The sequence below is a fragment of the Micropterus salmoides genome, unplaced genomic scaffold, assembly GCF_014851395.1.
Source record: "Micropterus salmoides isolate LMB-PRFRI ecotype aquatic unplaced genomic scaffold, ASM1485139v1 Ms_hic_scaffold_1, whole genome shotgun sequence".
NCBI classification, from domain to species: Eukaryota; Metazoa; Chordata; class Actinopteri; order Centrarchiformes; family Centrarchidae; genus Micropterus; species Micropterus salmoides.
In genome coordinates this window covers 51,112,159-51,134,498 of record NW_024040040.1, presented here as the reverse complement: position 1 = coordinate 51,134,498, position 22,340 = coordinate 51,112,159, and the positions used below count along the sequence as shown (strand labels likewise).

Sequence of the window (22,340 nt, the reverse complement as noted above, 5' to 3'; positions counted from 1 at the left end):
CATCCAGCCCGATCGCCCCCGGTTTGGATTACAGAGGGAATAAACAGAGAGTGTGAGTGAAGTTAGTGAAGTGACTGCACTTCATTTAAAAAGGCAAGAAAACCCCAAAGTCTCCACTGTAATCCAAACAAAACATGGTCGACTCTACCGCTGCACTCATCCCAAATGGTTTAGATCGAATGTAAAGAAAGACTCCGCTGGGTCTGCTGTTGATGGTGACAATGCACGGTCGCTATGGTTCTGCTGTGCGTTCTGGTCCCAAAGCACGAGGTGGTGATCCTGATGAACAGGTGAAATCACTGCACATGTTTGTGTGTGGTGGTTTATTGCTTCAGAAGTGCAGGGCAGAGTTATCAATCACACGCTGTGGATGTGTCTGCTTCTCAATCATCACAAAGTCATTGAAATGTAGAACACACACACACACACACACACACACACACACACACACTAATGAAAAGATGGAGGAATATTCTGTCACCAGCCTCTCGTTCACTCCAGACACTGTAACCCATATGGAGACTGACACACACACACACACACACACACACAAGGGCCAATCGTCTCGTTGCTAAACTCAGACGTGGAGGCATGTGAACGACTCGAGGAGCGTTTGATTTACGCCCACAGACACTTGAAGAGAAGTGGACATGTCACTGAGCGAGTGGAGATAAATCAGCTGTTGCTGCATGGCGCCGAAAAATCCACAACACCTCTTCATCACACACCTGATGTCATCAGGATGCGACCTCTGACCTTTGATCCTCATGCCACTGGCTGCCTGTAGTGTTGGAGATTACAGAGAAGCTCATGCTGCTGTTGAGCTAAACCTTCATGATTATAGTGTCACATTTTACTATTTTCACACATTTCATCAGACCTCCAACTGTTTGGTATGTTCAAGTGCCATTTAAAATGTGTCTGTTGTATCAAAAACGGTCAAGTACAGAAAGTTGCTTGTTCAGATCCTACTCTCGTTTACTTCCATCCATCTATCCCAGCTTATCTTGCAGGGAACAGAAGCCTGTCCCAGCAGTATTTGATCAAATATTTCCTCATTTTAATAACTATTTTGCTAATTAGTAATAGACTGAAACTCAAGTAACATCAGTGTTTGAAACCCAAGTCTCAGTTTTTACCAAGCAGCAAGCAACTGAACTCGAGGCAAAAGTTAAAAAATAAAATTATGGGGGAGGGGGGAGGTAGAGAAAACTGTCACTGGAAATGCATTTTAGCTTTTTTATTTGGTGCTTTTTCAGTTGATTTCTCCCCCGAGGAGCCACAGCTCTCCTGGGAATGTCTCCAGTGATTTAGTACTGCAGTTCCATAAAGTTGAGGGTAAAACAGGGCAACAGCGGTCGTGATATCCTTACTTTTACTCCCTAGTTTGGTTCATATCCTACATTTCCCATAATGCAAATGGATGGTATCTTTTACTTCATCCAAACCTGTTAAATGGCCACGTTTTTCAAACTCCATCCTGCCGGCTTTTTGTTCAAAACTTCAAGTCTCCAAGGCCATGCCGAGATAACCCATCAGGGTCATTTTTTTAGACTTGTGAAAAAGCTCTTTAAAAGCCACAGAAAACACAATACTGCCGTTTTCGACCCCGACAGTAAACTAATCTTTGTGTGTTTCTTCTTTTTCCCGCCATCTCTATCTACATCAGTTCTCCTTCGTCCATCTTGAAACTCACACAACCACAGAAGAAGACATGGTACCGTATCACCTCATAGAGAGGAAGTCACAGTACGGAAATCTAGAAAACAATACATTTCATGAGCATCAGTGCAGGACAAAAGGCATAAATGTCACTATATGCCTACAAACAACATACAGTATTCATGGCGACAGTGCATCACCAGTGTGTGTTAAACTGGTGTGTTGTTTATTCAGTCTTACATTAAAATGCTGTTTTCAACCAGAAAACAGGATATTTTAAAGGTGGAACGCACCTGAAATAAAGACAGAGGACTTTTTCTAACTCTCACTAATATTTGGATGAAATATCCTCTCGCGTGTCTTTCACTCAGTGTCGGTGAGGTCCCACGTCTGGCTTTACCGCCTCTCATTTTGCCAAAACTCATGAGTTTTCCTCATGTTACATAATTTGGTTTTGGTTTTTTTCCCCTTTTTCTTTGTGACTGAAGCTGTAACAGCACAGGCAACAGCGATCTGGCCTCTTTGTTCGTCTGTAAGCTGCCTTATGTTGCCTTGAACACTCACTTAAGAAAATCTTGACTGTCAGACCTCTATTAAAGCTGACACATGCTGCTCTTTGGTATTTCACTTTATATGACTCACCAGTGCAGCTGCATGTGGAGCTCTTGCTAAAGAATATATCACTGTTTTTTTTTTTTTTTACCAGGATCCTGTAAAGATTTTTATATTTTAAAAAAGTTATTTTCTTTTCATGAGCACTGGAAATGTGGTCAGAGTACTAAAAGTTTGATTCACACGTTACAGTACAAAGTACAAAAAGTAGCTGCAGGATGCTAAACAAAGGATAAGACAAAAATTCACAACAATGTAAATTTTAAGATACAAATACTTGTTACAAGGTTAAGTGACAAACGTAACGTAGTTATTTTTTATTCAAATTATGATCTTTTCCTAAACCTTCTTAGGCACGAACTTTTGGCGCCTAAACCTAATCAAATTGCAAATTTTTCAACGTTCTAAAGTGACAAAAAACAGATTTTATGTTTTGTGATTCAACAAGAGGCTGAGAAGCTGCTCTGAACGTCAACAAAAACAAGCTGCTCCAAGGCCAGCCTATTAATAGACACCACACACACACACACACACACACACACACACACACACACACACACACACACACTCTCATGACATGTAACACCCTCATCAGTGTCACGTTGGTTATATTTTCATTAATATACACATAACTTAAGATACAGCTCAAGTTCAGAGCTACAAAAATAGAATATACATGAAATTTGTTTTGCAAATTCTCTGTATTTAACCAGAGACGCAACTCAATCACATCCTCATTACAATTCGAGTTATCCAGTTATCCCGCCCCTCCCGCTAGAAAGCCAATCGTCTGCTTTTAACAGCCAAAGCGGGAATCATATTTCAGTCAGTCGTGTGATTCCACTGATGTGCGTGTCTGTTATTCTTCTACTGCGCATGCGTGGAAGTGGTGACGCATGCGTAGAAGAAGTATAACCGGTCGGGGGAAACGATTTTTAAAACTCAGTTTGGGGCAAAGTTGTCAAACTCTTTCAGCAATTTTTATCAGATTTTACTGCTGAGTCTATTCATGTAGTTTTTATGTCCTGGTGACCAGTGAAAGTGCATTTCTGTCTCTCCCCATTCATTCAGATAGGAGCGTGGTCTTGTTAGTTCAAAATAGCTGCCCAGAGGCATTGCCAAGATGGCGGCCGAGTAGCATGACTTGCCTATGAGGACTTTGATTTAACCTAATTAGGAGCAGTTCAGGGCCTTGCTCAAGGACAGTGAACTAGAACATGTCCAGCAACCAGTCATACTCTGCATGACAAAGCCAAATCCCCACGGACTGAGCTACTGCTGCCCCAAAAGGGTAGTTCCCATTCAGGGAGCCAAACCCAGGCCACCTGGGTGAAAATCCGAAATCCTAACCACCAGACCATATGGGAGTTAATCATGAAGGTGACAAGATCTCTTTCTCAGGAGAACTTTCATTTTTCAATTAGTTTAATTTGGGATAATCTGAAACATATTTTAAGATGAAATCGAGCAGCAAACTGTAGCAAGAAAAGGTGAAGAACAAGAACAAAAACAAAAAGAAGAAGAACTGTCTTTTCTGAGTTTTAAATATTTTCTAAAGTTCACAAGTGTGTGTCTCAGAGCCCAAACTATGTTAAAGATCAGTGAACTGTACATTTTATATTAAAAAGGTTAATTCAACAGATTTCACATCTTAATAACTTCACAATGAACTTTCAAATTCATTCAGTCAATAAGAGCACGATAAGGTGAAATCTACTGACAGCTGTAATTCTGGACACTCTGCTGACTCGAACGTCTCTCCAGATTTGGACAGTAAAATTGTTGAAGGAAGGAAAGAGGGCGTCACTTTTTAAGACTATTTCTGCGAGCTGCTTTAACAGAAGAATAACAGATAATTAAACTGTCAGCGCTCTCAGCTCTGCGCTCTCTGGGAGAGAGGATCACTGAGATTAAAGCAGGAGAGGAGCTCATCTGTCCGTCCTGACTCAGCTTGGAGACGGAGCTGAGTCACAGCCTTCGGTCTGAACCTCCCTGTCCTCGGCTCAAGTGACCCTGCTGGCTGAACTGGGCCGGACCAGATCGGACTAAACAACTGGTTGTCAGAACCTAGTTGAGGTCTGTCCGGTAACTTTCTGTCAGTGCATTCATGAAGCTGCTTTTCCTTCTTTCACAGTCATCAAGTCATCATTAAGTAAGGTTTTGAATGTTAGACTTTTACTTGTAGAGGAGTATTTATTTTTGCAGTGTAGTATTAGTACTTTTACTTAAATAAAGGGTTTGAATTCTTGCTCAGCCACTGACTGCAGCAGCTGAGAACCTAATCTTAAGGATTGTATAGCGGTTACTGGAACAGGCTAATCTCACAATACTATTCTTTACCTGTGTTACATTTGCCATCTAATAATGGATGCAAAAGTAAAACCGAAACCCTTTCCTGATACGGTTATCAGAAAGAGACCATACAGGATGAAGAACACAAAAGACTCTTCTTCAAGGATCTTCTTCTACTTCAATCTAACAAGAAACCTTGCAAGATTGAATGTTTCAATTGTCCTTCCTCGACGTAGTGGTAGACAAAGTATGTCGTTTAAAAATGGGACTGGGCTTTTTTTATTGGAAAAATCCTTCAGGGTCGTTATTTTCAAATGTAAGAGATTTCTCCTTTTTCTCTCTGATTGGTCAAGCTGTCTGCACGATTGTGTGTCACATGTTGCAAGTAGATACATGATGCGTAGTGTTAAGAGTGAAGGAGGCCGAGCATAGCGAATATGTTGCTGAACTAACTGTGAATAATGGAAAAAAGAAAAGCAACAATATATAGTCTGGGTCTCATGTTGGGTTGGAGTCTCATATTTGTCCTGCAAATTAAACAACATAGTTTGCTGTTGGTCCACGTCCTCTAGAGCGACACTTCAACAGGATGCATATTCAAATTAAAACCGTTTTCTGATCTTGAGCTGCTGTGGTCGTAAACTTAATTTCGGAACTAGAAGTCCCCCTTTTTGCTGATTCCTCTTTTGCCTGTCTACAACAAAGCAACAATCTGTGAGTGTTTTCATGTCATTTTTGTTCTTTAGTACGTAACAGGAACATGTATGAAATGTAACAGCATTAAAATACAGTGAAGTTTCAGCTCTCTTGTTTCTCAACAGGCTCCTCCTCCAGAGCAGGAACTCTCTGGAGGAGGAGCTAAATTTAAACCTTGGATCATCGAAACGCAGGTGATGTGTCTGAGCTCTTAGAAAGGTTTATCGGTTCCCTGGAAAGGTTTATTAGTTCTTGTGGTCAAAAGGAACAATAATGTTCTGGTCACAAGCTTCGGTCAACGCTCCACACCATTTGATTCTTTGTAATGTTCTGAGAAATGGGCCTTTCACATTTCACAGTATGCGACATGGACGTTTGTGTCTTTCATGGGAGTTAATGGCCATGAAAACACACAAAAAAAGAAATGAATGCAAAGCAAACGCTGAGAGGTGGATTGTGAGGGCTCAGGAGGGTTTTCGAGCTCCATGATAAAAGCTATAGAACTGCTCTCGGGTTTCATACAGCGCTTTTACTGCACAAAGGTTGAAGATAATAAGCAGGAAGCTGGTTTCAGCCTGCAGGACTGATGTCAGAACAGAGAGCCACGGCGCTGACTCGTCTGTCAAACAGCAGCTCGTGTTGTCTCAGCGCCCGGCACAGGAAAGGTCAGGCCTGCTGCTCCAACACTGAACAAACAGCACAACACCGAGTGGGGCTTTTCAGCTCCAACACACACACACAGAAACGAACTCTGAGACGCATCCAGGCACACACACGCTTTATCACCTACACAGTCACACAAACACACCAAATACGGGTTTGAACACCCGTGGGCTCACGTAGACTCACACACACACACACACACACACACACACACACAAATGTAATGCATGCGAGGCAGGCGGTGCAGCACTGGGACACCTGTTGTAGGGCTAAAGCTGAGCGGTGTTGAGGTGTTGACACAGCAGCTACTGCAGAGTTTGAACCATGACGACGCACACTGAGAATCATTGTTTCATTCAATCTGAGTGATCAAATGATTGTTAACCTGCAGCCACACCCATCAACGATGTCAAAGTGTACTGGCACACTCCGAGTACACCTTTACATCATTGCAGTGAGGCGAGATCTTCAGCCTCTGGAGGTCAGCTGCTGTTAAGCTGCCTTTTTTACAATGAAATGCAGTTTAGAGCATCTTTAGCTTCCATAAGGACTGTTGGCCTCCACCGTACAGATCAGGAGGAGGACGAGAGTTAAACGGATAAATCTGACTTCAGCCACATTCTCCAGGTTTACCAGCTGAAATCCAAACAAACACCTTCTACTAAGCAACTAGCTCACTGTCAAGTGTTGTTTTTATATGATGGGCGCGATTAGCTAATCACCAAAAATACCATTTGATTTCATACAGTTTTGTAGCTTCACCTGACTTGACCTGAAACATCTGTATACTTAAGAGAGATTCTGACATAAAATACTCATAAACATACATACTTCAGAGGGAACAGGATTAGAACTTGGAAAATATACATTTTGTTTCACGGTGTTTTCAAATGGGACAATGCTGCACGACCTTGACTGAAAATACACAGCGATATGATCAAATGTGCCACAATTTTTCACTCAAAAGACCACATGAATATGTCCAAGAATCTTGCATTATTAAGGAATCCTTGGCTGCCCATGACTAAATGTTAGAAATGTGTCCAATAGTCCAGATTTTGCAACACGTCCTCATACCTAAACAACAAAATAGGTCTATTGTCAGTGACTCCCAAAATGACATGTATGACTGTTGGAACGTACCGGACTTTAAGTACGTCACATGGTAAATGTTGTGAAACAGCCTCAGTTTGGTTAGATTTAGGTAACAAAACTACATGGTTTAGGTTCAAATAAGTACGTTAAGTAACTAAACCAGATGACTTATGTCACATTAGGTAAATTACCTACTTGACATTATTTAACTTGAAACTTTAAATAAGTCAGTGTTGACTTGATTGAAATCTCAGTCTTCTGGGTGACAGCTTGTTTGAACCATCTATTCACCCCAGCCACCTTCTTAGGCGGACTTTCCCGCTCTTTCCACTCTCTTCCTCTTTTGCCCCCGTCTAGAGGTCGCAACCTAACAATAAACAAAAATATCAGTCGTAATAAGCTGCTGCAGAATCGACCTACACGGCTGTTTTTCTGATGAGCTTGGTTATTTATATACCTTGCAAAGAATGCTCACTTCCTTTACACCTCAAACTTGTCTCAGGATAAAGGTGCCGCCAGATATTTTACAGTGAGTGGTGGCTCTTTCTTTTAGACGTCCTTCACCACATTTAAGTCTTTGTTTTTTTTGTTGGATAGAAACCCTCTGAGGAAGCTGACACAGACTCTCATGGCAGTAAACACACCAGTGAATAGCCAATAGAATGATAGGGTCAAGGATGCTGCAGCAGGTGAAGCATCATCACAACACTGTTGCCTATTCCTGCCAGACTTTCTTTTTTCCTACCTACATTTATTTTTCTGATTTACCTCCCGTCCTTCCTACCTTGTGTCCTATCATGCTGTCCTAACTTGCTATCAATCACCCAACAATCTCCCCTCTCACATACTGTACCTTCCTTTCTTTCCTCCCTTCCCACCATGTCACCTACTCACCTGCCCTGTGGAGTTTCTGCAGGTGAGGCAGGCAGAGGTTAACGCAGCCTTCAAAAAAAACCCACATGAGTACTGGATTTCTAAACCGATAAATTCTTGTTAGTACTCCCACCAAAGGGAAGGGCTGAAGGTCATGACATGAGCTACAGGACTGCCGTCCCAAGTCAAGGACACTTCAGTGAGGTGGGGGGTTGGAGGGTCAGCACAGCCTGAGATTGACATGCAGCCGCTGTGGGGTGTTTTCTCATGTCAATCTTTTAAATTAATTTATCAAAGTTTAAATATGTTAAACTCAAATCATTTTGCTTTTTATTTAGAAAAAATGTTGATGCAGAGTTTTGGGTTAACATGCAAGTTTTTTACCGTAATCCAAAACATGAATGTATTTTGAGGAATTACATGTACATGAGAAAATGAAGATAAAACATTTAATACTGTTTGTTTTTGTTAGTGTTTCTATTTTCAATCATATAATAATTCCGTCTGCAATTTTATGGGCTTTTATCATGTGAAGGTTGTTTGGTTTCTGATGAACTGCCTGTAAAAGAAGTCACAACTGATTGGGCTGCACACTGTGTACTGGGAAGTAATCTGTGGTAGTCAGGTCAGTATGTGTGACAGATTCATCCAGAAGGCGGAAGGTCAAAGGTCGTCAGGCAACTCCAATGAACACAGCTGCAGGTCTGACTGAAATTCTGTTTTTGAGTTTCAGCTCTCTCTTCTTTTCTCAACATCCTCACTAACAGGAAAAATTCAAATCAAAACCATTTGCATCCTGAATAAATCAACAAAAATCTTAATATTTCTGCATTAACAGTCCCTGGAACTGACAAAACATTGTGACCAAAAGTTTCATTTGATGCAGCTTGTTGGGAAAATCCAAATCCAGCAAACCAACCACACACAGCACACCATTAGAATAAAAGCACAGATGACACATAGAGTATTTTCAGTGCTGTAAATGTGTTGTTCACCGCTAAACATGCACTTCAAATGCCATTTAATATAGGAACACTAAAGGAATATTATAGAGATATCATAGGAGATAAAAGGCATCAGAGCACAAGAAGTCCACCAGAAACACAGCTAGGCTCCATAAAATACAAATATTATAGTGATATCATAAGACATTAACAATTATATATGATAGGCCTGTACAGTAGGTTATTATACTAAGAGGTCACTTTATTATTATAATAAAGTAGCCAACCACCAAAATCATGAATATCATAGGAATGTTGTAGCATTAAACACGAACATTATAGAGATAGGGAGGATCCAATTCCTTTAGGTCCTTTAAAGTTATAGATATTTTGAATATTATAGCAATGTAATCACAGATTTACTGTAATATAAAGAATAAAATATAATAAAAGTACTAAAAAGGCTTCTATTGAGTACCAATGACGCACTTCAAGTCTCAGAGGAAACATTATTGAAATACTCTCCGAATATTACTGTTAAGCAAACAGGTCAAAATATGTCAACCAGCGGCAGCCAGCAGCCCCAAATGTATCTCCTCTTACATCAACAGACACGGTTAATTAATGGAAAGTGGTGGCACAGCTCGGCTCGGCACGGCTGATAAGGAGCGGGGTTGCATAGGAACAGAGGGAAACGGGAGTCTCTGGAGGGCGAAAAAGTAGCTCAAAACAGGGACTGAGAGAAGAGTGAACCGGTCTGATTTTTACTTTAAAGTGCTTGTTTTCTGGAAAAAGCAGAGTCTGCGTCATCCAGAACCACAGTGTGTGTGGTCAAAAACCATCAGCAGCATGAAGAGTTAAACTACGTGACAGTAGAGTTTATATGTGGAAATGGGTTATTTCCATAATTGACTTTGGTTTACTGCTCTCCTTTATAGGATGTGTGCAGAAATATGAGTTTTAACATATTTCAAAATTGGTTTAATCCCCATATTCACTGCAAACATGCCTACATTTGATGTCAGATTCTGTTGTGGGTAAGAAATTAAGAAATTAAATATATCTCGTTGACAGAAGTGATTTTCACTCTGTCGCAGGTGTTTTGCCTTGTCAGGATCAACTGGCTCTAAAAGGTCGGAGTTCACCCCACAGTGACATCACGGTTATTCCAAACCTTTCAAGACAATAACAAAGAAACGCATGTACTCACATGTGAAACTCCTGCGTTAAAAACTGCGGGTTTTTTTAATCTCGTTTGACACCATCACCGCTCCACCGCGCCCCGCTCACAGCTGCCAAATCCCATCCGGAGAGGAGGCGCAAAGTGGCCGATCCATGAGCACAAAAACTCCGCGCAGCACAAGAAAAGAAAAGTGTTTGGAGTGAAAAAACTCTTGGAGAAGAAGAAGAAGAAGAAGATAAAGCTTGTTTTTTTAATCCAAGCAGAGCGATAAAGATGATGAAATTAACGAGGAGAGGCAGGAGCGCAGAAGTGCCCCTCCAGCAGCGGCAGGGGAGCGGACTGTAGCGCTTCAGTCCAGCGGGAGCGGAAAGTGCGCACCGGGCTGCTTCACTCCGTCTGCTCCGCTTCCTCCGGCATCTTCACAACTTCAGCCGCTTTAATCCTCCGGGAGCGGCTTCATCTTTCTTTTATTCAGCCCTTAATTCCGGAAAAAAACACACTCCTGCACCTCAGGGAAAAGAGATGTTTAATTTATTCTTATCCTTGTCAGGTGTGATAATTAACAAGAAGAGCACACGCCTCCAAAATAAAAGTCCACCTCGCGGCTCCAGCTGTTGCTTTTATTTTTTTCTTTTGGAGAAAGTGGGAAGTTTTGCTGTCAGACCGGAGTGTTTTGCTGCTTTTCGGTGCGCCGGTTGGTCGGGTAGGCTGGTAGGGTCTGACCGGCCAATACTCCCATCATCCCCGCCGCTTGATCGCCCCCTGGACATGGAGAGAGAGAGAGAGAGAGAGAGAGAGAGAGAGAGAGAGATATGAGGAGTATCGCGAGGATACGCCCTAACTCCCGTTTGTCTCGCGCTGTGGCGACCGAGGACACACATGTTTATGCACACAGGCACCTCCACACGCACCCGCACGGGGCACATGAAAAACAGAAAACACACACACACACATACACACACACCGGGTATAGACTTACATTATAGGGTATAGGCTACTGCATGAGTAAAGATTTTGTTATTATGATTACTGTCACACACACATTGTTGCTGTAAGGTCAACAGCTGACATGCATTGCATTGATCTCCTTTAATTCACTGTAAAGCAGTATGTCTGCTCTCAGGCTGTTAATACTGAAGCACACTGATATTTCATGACGTTTTTCATCATAAGGTAACAGTATAACAGTAACCAAACTTTTATTGATATAAACTATATGGCCAAAAGTATGTGGACAACCGATCCGTTTATTTTTCTCCTGAGTTTGCCCCCTTAACTTCCAGTGAAAGGAAATCCTAATGCCACAACAGCTTTGTGTGTTAGTCCATTTCCTGTTTGAACATGATGAGAACAAAGCAGCTCTATAAAGAAACTGTTTCTCCAGTTTGGTGTGGAAGAACTTGACCGTTCTGCACAGTCTTGACCTCAAACTCATCCCAACACCTTTATATGAAGTAGGGCGCGGACTAAGAGCCAGACCTGATCACCAACATCAGTCTGAATGGAAGCAAGACTGAAACCAGAAGAGGGGAGGCTGTTAAAACAGCACATTAATGAACACTGTATCAGAATCTCATGTTCATCTGTCAAGTTCAAGTGTCCACATACTTTTGGTCACATCTTAATGAGATTTTACGAGGCATCTCTCAGCTGACAGAATATCTGTGTGTGTGTGTGTGTGGGCGCTTGTTTTTCTATATTTGTGGGTTCCAAAGAGCAGGACTCCACTTTACTTGTGAGGTCTGACAGATTTGTGGGGACCAAACTGCTGGAGCCCTCAAGTTTAAAGGGCTGTATGAGGGTTAGGACCTGGTTTTAGGGTTAGAATTAGGTTAAGGTTAGGGTCAGGGAACGCATTATGTCAATGACAGGTCCCAACAAAGATAGTACCACAAGGCTGTGTGTGCGTGTGTGTCTGCTGAGGGGTTAATTCATGGGTCATGGCTGGTATGTGACACATGATCTTCATCAGTAAACTGTGGGTATGTTTAGTGTGTTTTGTAAAGACGTCATGTATATACGTGTGCACATGCCTTAAGTGTGTTTGTGTGTGTGCTGTAGAAGCCTGGACACCTGTCAGTCTGATTCAAAGCTTCAATATAAACTCAAACTGACAACAGCAGCAAAACCGCAATGCTGACGACAGTTTTTCTTACTAGTCTGGTCCAAAATGTTCACGTTCTTTTCCAAATATCTCAAACCCCAAACGATCCAGCTGCCATTGCGTTATTTTATTTCTTTGTTGGTTTGTTCAGTATAGATTTGGTGATAAGACGTCAAGAGTTTGTGTGACGATGCGTCCTGTTCATCTGAGAGTCATGGTGTCACATGATGCTCTGAATGCGGCTCAATGGGATTTTCCTTCCCTGTTGAGGAAACACCGACTGCTCAGTAATTCTGTGAGAAAAAAAAAGATGTCAAACATGGAAATCTGTCTGACTGACAGAAAAGCTTCTGGTGTGTGAAATTTCCTTTCACCATTGAAACGTTCTAGTTTTAAAGTCCCTGTGTAAATTTTTCCATGACGCTCTGCAAATAATAGTTTACTTTAAGGTGATTCATAATTACATTAAATTAGTCCTCACAGTGCTGGAGTCTGGTTGGCTCCAATAAGCATTCATTCATTTTTAACAGTTACTAAATAAGTTTAAACGTCAAAATTTCTGAAACAATTTAGTTTCAGGTCCATTTTGGTATTGTTATTTAGCCAATCAGCCTTTTTATTAAATTTTGTGGTTGTTTGGATTACATGCAAAACTCCTAAGGGAAGTTTTTCCTGTTACTTATTATACTAAAGACAGACAGACAGACAGAATTTCATAAACAACTCATTTAATTAATTAATCTCCAGGTAACTCAGGTTAATTTAAGATGAAGTTTCTATACAGTTAAGACCATTTGAAAAGAAGGTCACATGTTTTATTCCCACTGCTACTTCTGACCTCTGTTAGTTTATTTTGCATGGTCATGTTGTCTTTTTTTTTTTATTTTAAAGATGCTTTTATACATGCTTCCTGTTAAGACATTGAATATGTTTGCTGTTTTTGTTTAGCTTTTTAGATGCTGAAACATGTATCTGCTGTCTGCTCTGTGGCTGCAAAGCAAATAAATTAATCTGAGGAATGACGACTCAATCTGACTTTCCTTGCAGGAGGAAACTGTAAATTTCAGTATATAAGAGTGATGATATACCTAACAAATTCAGCCTGACAGAGGAGGAACTGTTCATTTTTCTGCTTCACGGTTCCAGGTCTGCCAAATGTTATACTACAGCGCCCTCTGCAGGGTAAAACAACGACTGCACCACATGCAACCAAGAAAACGTCCTATTTAAAGTTGAGTTTAGATCTCTTGAGTCAACGATATCTTTTCAAACATTTCTAAATTCTTATTCTTGTAAATGTCACTGTTGTTAATTGAAAGCAACATTGTAAAGCAGCCTTGAAATATATTTGTTTCAAGGGCTGCATACATAGATAGCCTACATACACGAATATACATGTGGAAAATAATAAATGCACCTTAAAATACTACAACAGGTCCAATATGGGATTAATATACCAAACAGGCAAAAGCCTGTGGAGCTTTATTCAGTAGCCCATTACAGTGATAAAACCTGATGATGATGATAACTGATCATAAATATCCTTAAATATCATAATGGAAGGGAGAAGATATTGGAAAAGAAGTAAATGCAAAGTCAGCTGTTTTGCTACTAATTCTGTAATTTAGCCTACATTAGCCTTTAGGCCTGAGCTATACCTATAAAGTTTAAAGTCACTATTTGTCCCTCAGTCACGGCTGCTCTCCGCCCCAGATGTTTAAAAATCCTCTTCCTCCTCTGCCACGTTTTTGCTCCTTTCCAAAGAGATGGACGAGACACGGAAGCTGTACCGCAACCTGATTGGTCCAAAATCACGAAAACCCGCCTTTGGTTCCGCCCTCGAGCAGATTCAGGGCCTCTGATTGGCCAAACATAAAGTCAATCACGGTTACCATGGACTTTGGCTATGCTGGTATCCAAGTGAGGACGTGATTTTTGGTGAAGTCGCAGAGCGGAGAGAACATAAAGCAACAAGGAGCGTCTGCTTTGTTCACATTTTTATCGTAATTACAGATAAATTAGGTCGTTAGTTCGCAGCTGCACAACAGAAAAACAGCATTAGGGATTTTACGAAGCAATGACCCAGAGAAAAAATTCCAAAACCCACTCCAGAAAAGGTCAGTACCCTTTCCTCGCTAGATTCCTTGAGCCCTGGACGCGCCTCTGTCTGTTCTGTACATATTTCCATTTCATATTCTGCTATTTTAAGTTGTTTTCCCGATCGGCAAATATGTGCATGCGCTAGAACAAAACGGAAGATGTTTTAAGAATCGTTTACGTACATTCTTCAATGCGGCTAACATACCGACACACTGTGCAACGCAAACTACAGATTTCACTGTTAAATCTCTCGTAGTTCCCACGGTCTTCTTCAGGAAAAAAGTGCGTCCCTCTGCACGGCTAGAAGCAGCGTTACCAAGAGGAAAACACAAGATGTCATGAAAGCAAACACATTTGGTGTATTTTACCAATGCCGAACTGACTGCTGTTGTGTATACGTTTATGGGATTGTCCTAATTCGTATTTTCTATGGTGTTCGCTCTGCCACTAAACAAAAGCATATTTAACTGGCAGAATTTCAACAGAATCTGGTTTAACGTTCTCGCGATGCAAGAGTAGATAGATAGCTACAAGCCAGTTTAGCAGTGTTTTTGGTATATGTCAAAATATCCACAATAAAGAGAACTATCCGATCTAGCTAATGGTTATCGAGGGATGCTCTGTGTGACCACTGGCCTGCCTGACAGTGGCCCTGTTAATGATGCTAAACTAACCTAGCGATAACCCAGTGATAGCCCGCTAACATTAGCTTACACTTTTTGAAAGACATCAGTCTGTAGGTGATGTTTTACCAGGTCCAGGGATGGAGTCGACAACAAACTCAGATAAACACACTTCACTCACCTTATTTACATATTTATAAACCTTTTAAGGTTTTATAATCATCACTTTATCATTATCATTTATCAATACAACTGGCAAAAATATATTTTTGTTGTTATATTTATGTCTGTTGTAGTTTGAGTTCAGTGACCTTATTAGGGCCCGAACACGAACCTGCAAGGGGATTTTGTTCTTATTTTTTTCTGCAAAGTAACCTGAATTTTGGGGGCCTAAGCATGCTAACCAAACTTTGCACAGCGGCGAATAATTTCGTATTTTATGGGTTTGGCAAAATGGCTCGCTAGCGCCCCCTACAGAGCAGCCCCCGGACTAAGTTTCACCTATGTGTACGAAATTTCTGTGGCAATTTACACTTTGTACCTTAACAAACTCCTCCTAGGGATTTAGTCCAATCAACTTCAAATTTTCGCTGTGCACTCTAAACCCATTGATGATTAAAAGTTATTCAAATGGTTATTACAAGTCGACCAGCTTGCCCGTGGCGTGTTACCGAAAATTGGTGATTTGCCATGAAACCGGAAGTTTTTATAACTTCAGTACACGTAATCACATCTGCACCACATTTGATAAGTATAACAATAGTCCTGATCTGAATCATCCATATGCCAATATTCACTCGAAGTCATAGCGCCACCTGCTGGCAACAGGAAATGATACATTTTACGCTGTAATGTACAACTCTTAGCAGTTGGACGTATCATCTTCAGCTGCACGTTTTACTTACATGCAAGACATTTTTGTGGCACATATATCATGTCCAGATGTACAAAAGAGCCTCTTGGAGCAATGTCCTAAACACAACAGGAAGTGACCATTTTGAATTTTATGTGTTTGTTAGGATTTTTTACACACTCCATACTTTAACTAACTCCTCCTACAGAATTAGTCTGACTGACTTCAGATTTCCCCTGTCTATTTTAAAGCCTTTGACGATTAAAAGTTGTACAAAGGGTGAGTTTTTGTGAAACCAAAATCAATGATTTGCCATGAAAGAGGAAGTTGTTTCAACTTCAGTGTACATGCTCACATCTGCACCAAAGTTTACATGCTTGATTACAGCGCCATAAAGGGGACACAGAAAGTGATGATTAACATAAGCCCCAGAATCTGCAAGGCGTTTGCCTCACACCTCGACGCGCTACACATGCGAGGGCCCGCCCAATGCTGCTTGCAGCTTTAATTTTACTTGTTGTCACTGCACTTATTCCTGTGATGCTCACAGATGTGCTGTGTTATATGGACACTATCCTAATGTAATTAAATTATGACATTTACACTTACACATTACACAAAAACTAATTTATACCCAACTCTATTAGACCCAGTGCTAATAATGGATTTGCTTCGCATTCACGGTTTGTAAAGGCGGAGACAGAAATGCAAATAACCTCTGCTCTGATCCACCTTCAGTGTATATGGAAATGCAAATTACAACAGCAGGTGCATCTACTGCAAACACAGAGAGCCAGGTTGTTGTTTTTTAACGTGCAATACACAGCAGGAGAGAGCATCATCTTATTTCTGACTGCTTACGCTGCCCCTTCAAGCTGCTTCAAGTAGTTTTGTAAAAGTGAAACTTGCTGTGTTGAAACCGGCTTCGTCTTTACCACAAAAGGCATTTTACACTGCACCATTTTTGCCAAGTTTGTTACACTGAACAAAATTATTATCGCAAAACTTTTGTTTTTGCCCCCATTCATCATGAGCTGAACTCAAACATCTAAGACTTTCTCTATGTACACAAAAGGGCCATTTCTCTCAAATATTGTTCACCAATCTGTCAAAATCTGTGTTAGTGAGCACTTCTCTTTGCCAAGATTATCCATCCACCTCACAGGTGTGGCATATCAAGATGCTGATCAGACAACATGGGTATCGCACTGGCCACAATAGAAGGCCACTCCAAAATGTGCAGTTTCAATGTATTGGGGGGTCTGGAAACCAGCATCTGGTGTGACCACCAACACATCTCATTCGCATTGATCAGGTTGTTGACTGTGGCCTGTGGACAGTTGGTCCACTGCTCTTCAATGGCTGTGCGAAGTTGCAGTCAGGTCGAGATGAGCTTCCCTGAGACGGTTCCTGACAGCTTGTGCTGAAATTCTTAGGTTATGCAAACCGATTGTTGCAGCAGCTCTCCGTGTGGCTGATCTCAGACGATCTTAGAGGTGAAGATGCTGGATGTGGAGGTCCTGGGCTGGTGTGGTTACACATGGTCTGCGGTTGTGAGGCCGGTTGGATGTACTGCCAAATTCTCTAAAACACCTTTGGAGACGGCTTATGGCGGAGTAATGAACATTTAATTCACAGGCAACAGCTCTGGTGGACATTCCTACTGTCAGCATGCCAACTGCACACTCCCTCAAAACTTGCGACATCTGTGGCTTTGTGCTGTGTGATGGAACTGCACATTTTAGAGTGGCCTTCTATTGTGGCCAGTGCGATACCCATGATGTCTGATCAGCATCTTGATATGCCACACCTGTGAGGTGGATGGATAATCTTGGCAAAGGAGAAGTGCTCACTAAGACAGATTTTGACAGATTGGTGAACAATATTTGAGAGAAATGGCCCTTTTGTGTACATAGAGAAAGTCTTAGATCTTTGAGTTCAGCTCATGATGAATGGGGGTAAAAACAAAAGTGTTGCGTTTATAATTTTGTTCAGTGTAGTTAAAGTAAATAACTGTTAAAGCAGGAATAAGGTGCAACAGAGAATATTTGCCTGAAAATAGTGTGCTCTGTCTTAGTCAAACACTTTTTTTAAATTATATAATTTCTGATTTTAGTAATTAGTGGATGCAGGTAAATATTGTGCATTAATGTTTATGCTAAAGGTTGACACATTAAAGATGTTTGCCCGAACCCAAGGTGACATCTTCAAACAGTTTACATTGACTCAAGAAAATGAAAAACAGTAAATCATCACAACTGAGAAACTTGAACCAGCAAATGTTTGGCAACTTAACTTTAAAAATGACTTCATCAGGATAGTTTCAGAGTGATCTTTTAGCAGTCGATTAATTGCTTCAGCTCTAAAGTAAGTAGGCAACTCAGACAGAAAGTGGTAACTTGTTCAACTAAAAGTTTAATATTTTTTTGGTATGATCATGTACTGGTGTTTTCAATAAAACCTCTCTCTGGTAATGATTCACTGGTGTTAAACATTGTGAGGTCGTAGTCTGCTGCGGTCCAGTGAAAATTTCACACAGAGCCCAGAGCTGAGAGGGTGTTACGAACAACCCGAATGCACACTTATCGATGGGGACGGGTAGAGATGCTGTTTGAAGGTTAAGACTTGGTTTTAGAGTTCAGGTTACAGTTAGGTTAAGGTTAGGTGTTATGTTAACAAGATGTCCCCACAGGGATAGAGGAACAAACGTATGTGTGTGTGTGAACAAACAAGTGTCAAGGTTATTTGGTGGGCTATTCTGTCCTCTCTGGCACCCCCCACCCCCTGTCCCTGTGTTTGTCAGCTCTAATAATAGTGTGGATCAGGTTCTGGATGGCCAGTAGACTGTAGTAGAAGAAGAAGAAGAGGAGGAGCTCTTTCTTTCTCCTGCTTAGCTCAGTCACTTTCAGTCATTCTCCCAGCTCACTGCTTTTCTGTTTGCCTGACGATCAAATAATTTGGAATATTTGTTCTTTCGGATAGTTTTTATCTCATTGATTTTTACTTGTTTTCTTTCTAAGGACTTTGTTTTAAATCGTTTACTTTTGTCTGGTACTTCTCAGGTCCATCTCTTTATATCCTAAAATAAATATTTGGTGTGTAGTGTGCAGCGCACTGTGCATGTCTGGTCACTAGGGTATATCTGGTCCAGTTTCTGGGTCTGTCTGAGACCTGAGACGGCCAATGCAGCGCTATCGCCACTATGGTACCTCCTCCTCCTCAGCTCCTGTAGAGGATGTCCATACCGAGGAAGAGGAGGAGGAGGAGGTGTACACTGAAGAGGAGGTGTATGAGGGGGAGGCGGAGCCGCTGATACAGGAGGAGGCGGAGTCTGTGGCCCAGGAGACAGGTAGGATTGTTGTACAAATTAGGTTTGACCTGGTTTGGTTTGGGTTTGGTTCTTATCTGGCCTGGTTTGGCCTGATTAGGAAGCTTTAACGAGGAGGAGGTCCCTCAGACGAAGGAGGAAGTGCAGCCTGTCGTAGAGGAGACAGGTAGGAAAGGCGCGTGAGCTTGGTTTGGCATGGTTCGTGGATGTGTTCATGAGGAGTAGAGCTCGAAGATACACTGCTGCATGTCTGTAGGTGTGGTTTGGTTTTTTAGCTTGACAGTTTGGTTTGTTGTGGTTTTTATTGATTAGTTTAATTTGACCTTGTGCAGTATGTACATGCTTTTAATACAAAATCAATACATCCTGTACCTTTATTTTCACAGTAAAAGCCTTACTGTAAAGAGAGCTGTGTCGGCCTTTAGTTATAATGGTGAAGCAGTGACAGGAAGTCCTGAGTGAAACTGGATCCAGGGATAATCCTGACTAGGCCACTGCATGGTTTCTTGTGGTCCTGGTTCCGGCGTAGTTAGGCAGTGTCCGTGGGAGGATTTGGGAGATTATGTGGCTTTACATCGCTTCAAGTCGCCTTTTAACCAATCACAGCTAAGTATGTAGTTGGAGCAGCTGGTTCCAGAAGTAGTTTTTTCTTTTAATGACCTTTCTCCTAAATACAGGAGTTTCTTCAGTGTTGATTTTAAGAGACTATGGTGGGTCTTCTTATCGGGTCTTTTCTTCCCCCTGGAAGAAAACTTTGTACATTTTAAAGTTAAATGCATTAATTTGGTGCAAAATTAAGAGGCTTTCTAGGAATATTACATTAATTCATTTTGCTGAAGCTTTTATCCAAAGCTACTTAAAGTTGATAAACATGTCAGAGGCCGCACGCCTCTGGAGCAACTAGGGGTTAAGTGTCTTGCTGGATTGGTGGATGGGTCACAGTGGGGGATTTATTTTAAATTTATTTAATGTTTTTCCAAAAACATTAAATAAATTTTTTTTTGCTTTTATTTATTATTTGTTTATTTTACGAGGAAGTCTCATTGAGATCAAAGGTAGCAGCCATACATAAACAAAACATATTAAAATGCTACATACAATCATGACAAAATTCACAAAAAAAAAACAAACAAAAAAATGCATGTATTCAAACACAATGGCCTCTCAAGAAAAACAACCACATGTGTCCTTCATTATTGGAAACATGTAATATGTTTCTGTGAATATAATCCAATTAATCTTATTTCCATACTGTATAGACACCTTATTTTGAAAACTGGACGTTGTCACATTTGTATCCTTGCACTAAGTCCGAACCAACTTGATAAATAATGTTGTATGTGGTTCTCGTACGGCGTAACAGAAGACTTCACAGCCTCTCTTCAGGTAGGACTCTCATACTGCAACACTTGTCTTTGTAAAGAGAGAAAATGACAGGATAAAGTTGCTAACCTGCCTGTTAGCTCACACTGGGCCGTTACAGTGGATTTACCATAAAGCCTTGAATACGTGCGCACTCCAAATACAGGTGTGCCAAGCTTAAAAAGTGAGAAACAGACCGTTAACGTTGCCGTAGTTCCCTAAAAAAAAAAAGTGGTTGTCTCGAGTCCGATTCCAAAGGGTGTGAGCGTGCGAGCTTTCAGCAGCGCCCACAAAACACAACATTAGAGGTCTGAAATGTTGTTATGAGATGTGTAAAAATATATTCAGTTCATTTTGAAACTATGGCGGAGGAAATTAGACTATGGCGAGCCACCGTGGTCTCGTTATTTAATGGGAAACACTGTTCTTTGATAATTTAACACTCAGTCATCGACAACAGCTTATCCTGTGTACAGGGTCGTGGGAGGGCTGGAGCGAATCCCAGCTGGCATTGGGCAAGAAGTAAGGTGTGCTGCACCCTAGCAGGTCGCCAGTCCATCGCAGTGCCAGCACATAGACCATCAACCATTCACACACACAACCATCGTCTTTAGGAAGAAGCCAGTCAGAGGCATGAATCAGAGCTGTAATAAATTCAAGAAGCTTCGTCGTGTCATAGCTGTTGGATTCATCTGAAATGAACCCAGAATCAGAAACTGAATTAATTTAAGCTGATATTATGGTAAAATGATAAATGGTCTGAGCGCATTTCTATTCTTCTGATCACTCGGAGTGCTTTTACCCATTCACACACATTCATACACTGATGGCAGAGTCTAAGATGCCAACTGCAGACTGGAGGAACCACCATCTTCTGTGTGTGGGCAACCTGCTCTAAAAATAGTGTTATGACTATGATAGTTGTGATAATATCTAAACTGACTTCTAACTAAGTAACTCCTCACACCAAAAAAAGCACTTGTTGCATCATTGCTGCCTCTGCAGTCACAGCAAAGAAACCTTTCACAGGCTTTATTGTGTTTAGACTGATAAAGGGTCGGACTATTCCCCGTGTCTGTCTTGAGCATTAAGGCCATTAGTTGGACGTGATAGTGATGTAAAAGCAGACAGCTGTTATCATTAGCTACAGCTATTTCAGCTCTCAGTGTTGGAGGACAAACAGCTGCTGTCAACTCTCTCTCTGTCAGGGTCATGTTGACTCTATGTATCTCGCTCTATTCCTGGGTCCTCATGCCCTTTTCAGCTCCTCCCACACTGTCTTTTCTCCTCAGCCTGCATTTGTCAGTTGTGGCCCATGAATACTTGATACTCGATATCCTTGAAGGAAAATCCTTGCATGTAGATCTGTGTCAATAACACAAAAGTTGATATAAAAGACATTGTGCATGATTACCCCAACACATGACTTTTTAGGGGTTTTGGATTTCTTCCAACTGGAGATTGAAAAACACTGAAAAGGTCTTGAATGTGTCCCCCTGGAAACTGCTGAAGTATGAGGGTATAACTTTTTCATGATGACACAGTAATTGAGACTTTAGTTAGTTATTTGCAGTATTAGCATAGCATGCTAGGTTGCTACGAACTCTGTCCATCAACACCTTGATAAAATTAAAAACAACAAATGTCCAGTATTTTGAATTCCAGCAATGGGCGGTAAGATTAAGTCGGGTATTTTTTTTTTTTTATCACAATGGCGATATAGTAAGTAAAAATGTTAATGGACACAATAACCATGTGGTCGCCCAGATATCGCCAGCCAGGTATCTTTGGCGAGCGATGTTATCTGGTATTACGTTACAAGACGTAGTAGACACGGTGGATATTTTACAAGCACGGACCAGTGAACACACCAGTAGTGATGTCATTTGTTAGCTACCAAGTTGGATTCGCTTTCAGAAGGTACGTGGGGGGAAAAGAGAACTGAAGGGA

The 22,340-nt window shown here is 41.2% G+C and overlaps 3 protein-coding genes across 8 annotated transcripts in view; 1 reads left to right on the top strand and 2 right to left on the bottom strand.

Annotated features, from left to right (window-relative positions):
- LOC119896424 (sodium channel protein type 4 subunit alpha-like) overlaps positions 1 to 10,755 on the bottom strand; it is a 212,026-nt gene extending 201,271 nt beyond the window's left edge. Inside the window, 1 exon segment of the mRNA XM_038709856.1 lies at positions 10,048 to 10,755. The gene's annotated coding sequence lies outside the window, so the exon portion shown is untranslated.
- The window catches only part of LOC119893815 (NACHT, LRR and PYD domains-containing protein 12-like), a 636,326-nt gene that overhangs the window by 284,568 nt on the left and 329,418 nt on the right, over positions 1 to 22,340 (bottom strand). The window lies entirely within an intron of this gene.
- LOC119895086 (aspartyl/asparaginyl beta-hydroxylase-like) overlaps positions 14,034 to 22,340 on the top strand; it is a 41,622-nt gene continuing 33,315 nt past the window's right edge. The window contains exons 1-2 of one of the 5 annotated variants that reach the window (XM_038708043.1): positions 18,584 to 19,049; positions 19,129 to 19,194. In XM_038708043.1, coding sequence (XP_038563971.1) covers positions 18,884 to 19,049; positions 19,129 to 19,194 — 232 coding nt within the window. In that variant the 5' untranslated portion in view covers positions 18,584 to 18,883. Of the gene's footprint in view, positions 14,242 to 18,583; positions 19,050 to 19,128; positions 19,195 to 22,340 lie in introns of those variants that run through there. The other 4 variants (XM_038707955.1, XM_038708119.1, XM_038708286.1 and 1 more) reach the window with 4 other exon arrangements.